General features: G+C 31.2%; 1 protein-coding gene across 5 annotated transcripts in view; it reads left to right on the top strand.

Moving 5' to 3' along the window:
• The window catches only part of plekhg5a (pleckstrin homology domain containing, family G (with RhoGef domain) member 5a), a 70,727-nt gene that overhangs the window by 50,974 nt on the left and 12,253 nt on the right, over positions 1 to 7,500 (top strand). For all 5 annotated transcript variants that reach the window (XM_056468017.1, XM_056468016.1, XM_056468015.1 and 2 more), the window contains 6 exons: positions 2,236 to 2,331; positions 2,726 to 2,926; positions 4,286 to 4,396; positions 4,640 to 4,789; positions 6,469 to 6,606; positions 6,702 to 6,821. In XM_056468017.1, coding sequence (XP_056323992.1) covers positions 2,236 to 2,331; positions 2,726 to 2,926; positions 4,286 to 4,396; positions 4,640 to 4,789; positions 6,469 to 6,606; positions 6,702 to 6,821 — 816 coding nt within the window. The remainder of the gene's footprint in view (positions 1 to 2,235; positions 2,332 to 2,725; positions 2,927 to 4,285; positions 4,397 to 4,639; positions 4,790 to 6,468; positions 6,607 to 6,701; positions 6,822 to 7,500) is intronic.

The raw sequence follows: 7,500 nt of genomic DNA, 5'->3' as shown, positions 1-7,500 counted from the left end.
TGCCTTCACTATATATTATAACTGGACATTAGTGTAGCTTGTCTTTAGTAGCCATTTGAACGTGACCATTTACACTATAAGTCCAATCAAATGTGTTTTTGAGTACCCCTGGAAGTGCTGGAAAATGGACAATCTAAACAGTCTAAAGTTTTAGACCTAAAGTTTTTACACCTGTATTTAGTCTAGTTTCCTTGTCATCAGCAGAGTCTGGTGTAACTGGGTTTTAGGTGTTACTGTATTCTAATTACATTTTTGGTGAATGCATTAATGTATTGAATTACATTTTAAATTTGTGTAATTTGATTACTGTTACTAAAGTTATTGTAATTGCGTTACTTGTGTTACTAAAATATATATTTTTTAAATCATGTTTTCCGCTGCAACGTCAGTTAATAAGCATGCGCTTTTTGCTGCTGCTGCTGAGCATGGTTGCTTCTTCAAGTGGAAATACAGACATTACTTTGATTTCATTGAGCGTAAAAACCATTATATTGCTGTGAAATGCAGTATACACTTGCAGTCAGAATTATTAGCCCCCCTTCTAATTTTTTTTTTCTTTTTTAAATATTTCCCAAATGATGTTTAACAGAGCAAGGTAATTTTACAGTATGTCCGATAATATTTTTACTTCTTGAGAAAGCCTTATTTGTTTTATTTTGACTAGAATAAAAGCAGTTTTTAATTTTTAAAAGACATTTTAAGGTCAAAATTATTAGCCCCTTTAAGCTATATTTTTTTCGACTGTCTACAGAACAAACCATTGTTATACAATACCTTGCCTAATTACCCTAACCTGCCTAGTTAACCTAATTAACCTAGTTAAGCCTTTAATAGTCACTTTAAGCTGTATAGAAGTGTCTTGAAAAATATCTATTCAAATATTATTTACTGTCATCATGGCAAAGATAAAATAAATCAGTTATTAGAAATGAGTTATTTAAACTATTATGTTTAGAAATGTGTTGAAAAAATCTTCTCTCGGTTAAACAGAAATTGGGGAAAAAATTAACAGGGGGGTCAATAATTCTAACTTCAACTGTATGTCCAGTTTCTAAAGAACTTTCAACTGCTTTTAACTCGACCAGCAACTTGTTCAAGCACTTGAACAGAAAGCATTCTATGACAATACTCATTGCCAAGGAAGACCCCGGTGCCCAAAAACATGGCGGTCCAACTTGGCCTACACAGACAAAATTGGATTTGCACACCCAGTTGAAAACTGCGAGTCACTTGACAAACTGACCAAAGCAAGATCAGCTTCATGCTTTGTATGGAATATACACATTTTCGGTAGGCTAATTACCTCAGACAAACACAGAACACCCAAACACTGCAGTGCTTTTTTATACTATGGGTGTCAATGGTTACAGGTATACAGTTTTCTTCTAAATGTCTTATTTTGTAAATGTCTTATTTTGTGCCCCCCCCCCCCCTCAAATAAATAAATAAATAAATAAATAAATAAATAAATAAATAAATAAATAAATAAATAAATAAATAAATAAATAAATAAATAAATAAAAGATTTGGAACAAATGAATGATGACAGAATTTTTACATTTTTGGGTGAACTCTTTAAGTCCTTTGAATATGTCAAGCCGCTGTGATCAACCCATTGTAATGTTTCTTAGTGAATATTAAATCACTGAAACAGCTGCAGTATATTTTGTATTTTTATAGGTTTATTTTATATGTTTTAAAAGTAACTTTAAACTAAAGTAATTAGTAATCTGATTATTTTCTACATTAAGTAATTAATAATGAAATCAGATTACAATTTTCCAGTAGTAGTCAGTCATTTGTAATCTATTACTTTTTTTAAAGTAACTTACCCAACACTGGTCATCAGTGAGAAAAAAATGCGTCTTAAATGGGTAGTTCACCCCAAAATAAAAATGTACTCACAATTTACTCGCCATCAAATGGTTCCTAATCAGTTTGAGTTTCTGTTGATTATAAAAGAAGATATAAAATTATAAAAGATTATAAAAGAATGTTGGAAACCCGTAGCCATTGGCATTCATAGTAGGAATAGATACAGTATGCTAAGAAAGACAATGATAAACGGCTTTTAACATTCCTCAAAATATCTTCTTTTGTTCTCAATAGGAAAAAGCAACACAAGCTAATTTGGAACAAATGAATGAAGAGTTCAGTAAATCATTTTTATGTGAACTTTCCCTTTTAATAGATGTAAACAGGGTCGCTGATTAGGCTGTTGTTTCTTTCTTCTAGATTTTAACCAGACGTCAATGCCATCAGCAAGAAGCCATATGGGAACTGCTGCAGACTGAATCAGACTACATCAAGAAGCTGCATGTTATAACTGATGTAAGACCCAAACTATATTTACATCCTAATATAATCCTACACTGTCAAAATTTATTGCTACCTTAAATTTTTTAGGTGAATCAAATGAACTTTTCTAGTCATCTCAACTTACATCAATCAAACTGACTAACAATATTAAGTTAGACTTTGTAGAACTTAAAAAATGTAGTTTAAATTTAATTAATATAAGTTAAAGCAACAAAAATATCTGTTGTCTTGACTTTTTGCCTTTGCATTTTTTTACAGTGTAATTCATAATTCAGTTGAAAGACGTGTTTTAAAAATGAACTGTCTCATTAATGCAGCAATGTAGCATTTTAGGAACTTTTACAGTATATGAACCTGTTATATCAGAAGCATAGTATAAAGTCTGCATCTCTTCCTCTTCCACCAGCTGTTTCTGTGTGGCCTGCTGAACCTGCAGGAGAGCGGTTTACTGACTGAAGTCGAACCCACACGTCTCTTCAGTAACATTCAGGACATTGTGCAACTGCATTCATCCCTGTGGACTGAGGTCATGCTGCCGGCGCTGGAGAAAGCCAGACAGAAGAGAACTGTGCTCAACCCCACTGAACTACATCAGGGCTTCAGTACGGTGAGTGTTACTTCTGTAATCATTTACTCACCCTCACGCCAATCCAAACTCACAAGACCTTCATTGGTATTCTCAACACAATGGACAGTATTTTTAATCAAATGTGGGAGATTAGTGTCCCTGTTTAAATTCTGTTCACCCAAAAATGTTGGTTTTATTTGGAAGTCTTCATCACAGAACATGCTCTTACAGTGTTGCCATGTCTTTTTATTCTGAGCTTTTTGTTTAGGCTTAGCTCATGAATCAAATCAAATTCTTGGAGCTATTAAAACCTGCAGATGCAGGATGGAATATTTGTTTGTATTATTCAAGTATTCAAGTAAGTTTGCTTTAAAATTGTTCTTATTTACTAGCAAGATCTGGCAACACAGTTGAGTCAAGGCTTTTTATTTTCTTTCCTGTTATTTCTTCCTGTTTCTGGTTAATGAGTGTATGAAAATATATAAGTAACAACTGACTGTTTGGTTTCATCAGAGGTGGGTAGAGTAACCAAAATCTATTCTCAAGTAAAAGTACAAGTACTTGCGGAAATTTTTACTCAAGTAAAAGTAATCTTAAACGTTACTTGAGTAAGTTACTCAGGCCTAATTGTTGGATGTGTGAGAACCAATGAGGTAACATGGCAAGAGCTTCTGTAAGAACCCATATGCGTCAAGCTGGAATGACTGAGCTTCTGTTTATGTTCGATGTTCAGTGTTTATTTGTGAATAAAGGCTTAAATGAAATCTATTCTACATATAAAGTATCAGTTTCTCTTTATAAATTAATTTTATTTACAATTTATAATTTAAGAAATAAATAACTTAATTATTATAGATTTATTCTTTGATCTCTTTATGTATGTTCAGAGTTTTGGCTGAACAGAAATTGTTTAAAAATATGTTTATTGAATTTATGTATATTTAATGGACATTAATTTACATTAATGAATCCTTAATGTGACGTTTTTATATTTATTTTTTATGAAATGTTTTTTTTCCTACAATTTTTGGATCCCTATATTTGGTGGAAAACCCTATGTACTATGCGTATCTATGTAAATTTGGAAACTACAATAAAAGATTAAATAAATAAATAAATGTATATTTTATATAATATTTATTATATATTTATGATCATTATAATTTATGTTTATTTTTATATAAATATATTTATATTTGGCAGTTCATTCCGCTGTGGCGACCTCTAATAAATAAGGGACTAAGGAAAGGAATATATATTTTATAAAATGTTTTGGAATAACATTAGGTTTAGTAAATTATAAAAGAATATTCATTTTTGCTAAATGATCCCTTTAAAACTGTCTAAAGTGCCTCTAGATTTGTGAAAAAGCACTGATTTTTCTTTTGTTGTGTGCAGTTTGGTTTCAGATTCAAGCCTTACATCCGTTATTGCATGGAAGAGGAGGGTTGTATGGAGTACATGCGCACTTTACTGAAAGACAACGAGCTCTTCAGAATATATGTTACTGTAAGTCATTATTACCCTCCATATCTCGGTGCTCTTCAGCCAGACACGTTAACCTTTGATTGATAGTCTGGCGGCAAGAATAAAGGCAACTCTGTAGGTGTATTAAATATGAGAGATATGAAAGATCTTTGGCATAATAACCTGTATTGTAACTGCACTCTCATTATGACTCAATGATTCCCTGGTGATCTGCTCTGTATGTTTATGAATGAGACTTTCAATAAACATTTCTACATCCTGTAGTGGGCAGAAACTCATAAACAGTGCAACCGGCTGAAGCTGACAGACATGTTGGTGAAGCCTCATCAAAGACTCACTAAATACCCGCTGCTGCTCAAGAGTGTGCTGAAAAAGACTGACGACTCGCCAACTCGAGAGGCCATTAACAAAATGGTAAGAGAGTAAATTAGAGTACATTATTCAGGAGGATATCTTTAATTTGAATTATATTTACTATATTGTATCACAACAAAAACTGAATTTACAATACAATTACAATAATACAATAATATTAACAATGATATTATAGAGTAGAGGAAACTAATATTTTTATTTTTTGGAGGCCATTTTTTTAAATAATGTAAATGAACAGTGGGTCTAAAAAAAGACAATCCTAGGTATGTAAACATTTATAAAGTTCAAATATTTTATAAATAATAGACAAACAAAAAACATTTTTTTAATTTAATTTAATTTTATTTAATATTTAATTTAATTTATTTTATTTTATTTTATTTTATTTTATTTTATTTTATTTTATTTTATTTATTTTATTTTATTTTATTTTATTTTTTATTTTATTTTTATAAATTTTTTTATTTAATTTTTTTTATTTAATTTTTATTTATTTTATTTTTTAATTTTATTTAATTTTTTATTTATTTTTTAATTTTATTTTAATTTTATTTTCCTGGACCACAAAACCAGTTTTATGTTGCGTAGGTATATTTTTGGCAATAGCCAAAAATACGTTATACTGGTAAATTTTCTTTTTTTTTTAAATGTCAAATGCATTAGAATATTAAGTAAAGATCATGTTCTATAAAAGTATTTTACAAATTTCCTACAGTAATTTAATTTCTTTCTAAATATATTTTTTTAATATTGAGATTTTCATTAACATTTTAATGTATAACAAAATTACACTGACTGATTTTAATTTAATAAAATGTAATAATAATTATTATAATTAACTAATTAATAATAATAATTTAATTTAGTTTTATTTTATTTTATGATCCTGGACCACAAAACCCTTATGTTGCATAGGTATATTTTTAGCAATAGCCAAAAATACAATATTTTGTTCAATTTTCGATTTTTTTTTTTTTATGTCAAATGCATTAGAATATTAAGTAAAGATAATTTTCCATAAAAATATTTAGTAGGTTTCCTAACAGTAATTACTTTAAATTCTTTTTAAATATATATTTTTAATATTTAGATTTTTATTAACATTTTAATCTGCTGGCATCTGCTGCATAAAACATATGCTGGATAAGTTGGCGGTTCATTCGGCTGTGGCGACTTCTGATGAATAAAGGAACTAAGCCAAAAAGAAATATATATTATATTATATTATATTATATTATATTATATTATATTATATTATATTATATTATATTATATTATATTATATTATATTATATTATATTAAATTATATTATATTGCAGAATAAATATTTAGGATGCAACACCATCCATACTACCACCTCTCTATTCAAACTGAACTGTTTATTCCAGGGGTTCCCAATCTCAGTCCTGGAGGGTGTGCTGCAGATTTTAGCTTCAACCCCAACACACGTGAACCAGCTAATCAAGCTCTATATAGGTATACTAGAAACAGCCAGGCATGTAGGTTGAGGCAAGATAGAGCTAAACTCTGCAGGCCCCCCAGGACTCAGTTTGGACACCCCTGGTTTATTCTATGCAAGATAAACATTAGTGATATGATATAACATTTTTAATAACCTATTTGTAGTTAAACTTTTGATTCTGATTATTATACTGATGATATTCAGATTTAAAATCAGTGTCAGTATTTTTCAGAATCATTACTTTTATTTTGGCAGGTGGCTGCGGTGGAATGCTTCATTAACAGTGTGGACTCGCAGATGAGGCACAGGGAGGAAAAACAGAAGCTGGCTGCCATCGCTGGCCGTATCGAGGCGTATGAGGCTGTGGAGGGGGCCACTGAAGAAGTAGAGAGGGTCAGACACCATGAGGATTTTTTTGAGATCATATACTCCATGACCTGCCTGGTGTCTCTCTAATCATCAATTGTGTTGTGTGTTTGGTCCTCCAGATCCTCAAGGAATATAATAACTTTGACCTGACGTCTCCGGTGATGGGTGCACCTCCTGAAGAGACGCGGCAGCTGCTTCTAGAGGGAGCTCTGAAGATGAAGGAGGGCAAAGAGAGCAGGGTACGAGACCTTTTCATTTTTTAAAGGAGTCATGACATGTGAAATCAAAGTTACCTTGATCTTTTGACATATAAGAGGTCTTTGTTCTGTGAAAGCTTCCTGCGAGTTTCAGCTCTTACAACATTCTCTTTGTTATAAAACAATAACATTTATTTAACCAAGCTAAAAAATGCCTGCTTTGCCAACGAGGTGGAATGTGATGTCACAGGGCTGCTGCGTTTGCACATGCTCTGCCTTAGGAGCATATGCCCCTTTCACTTGCATTTAGGTCACTGTAATTACTGCTGCTGTCTATGTCATATATGCAATTACTTTCTGGTGTTTTCCATATGCTTTTGCTTTGGTTTAATCAGCTCATTTGTGTCTCGTTTGTTTCGCGGCTTTTTACTGCAGCTTGTTTTTTAATAGAGAGATTAGAAAGAGAGCTTTGTTGAAAAATATTAAAGTAGTCACCAAAACTCTTACTGCAATACTACACAATGCTGTTTGCTATGCAGTTACATTAGACAATCAAAAAACTGTCCATTGTTATGGAAACAGGTTTATGATGTACTACACCATTTGAAACAATTCCACCATCTCTCTCTCTTTCGCTCTCTCAGTTCTTATTTTCATTTTTGTATTTTCTTTACAGAAGATAACAGGGTTAGAAAAAATTGTACCAAAGAATAAATGAATA

This window comes from Danio aesculapii, chromosome 11 (genome assembly GCF_903798145.1).
Source record: "Danio aesculapii chromosome 11, fDanAes4.1, whole genome shotgun sequence".
Lineage (NCBI taxonomy): Eukaryota > Metazoa > Chordata > Actinopteri > Cypriniformes > Danionidae > Danio > Danio aesculapii.
This window is presented reverse-complemented; position numbering and strand designations above follow the sequence as displayed.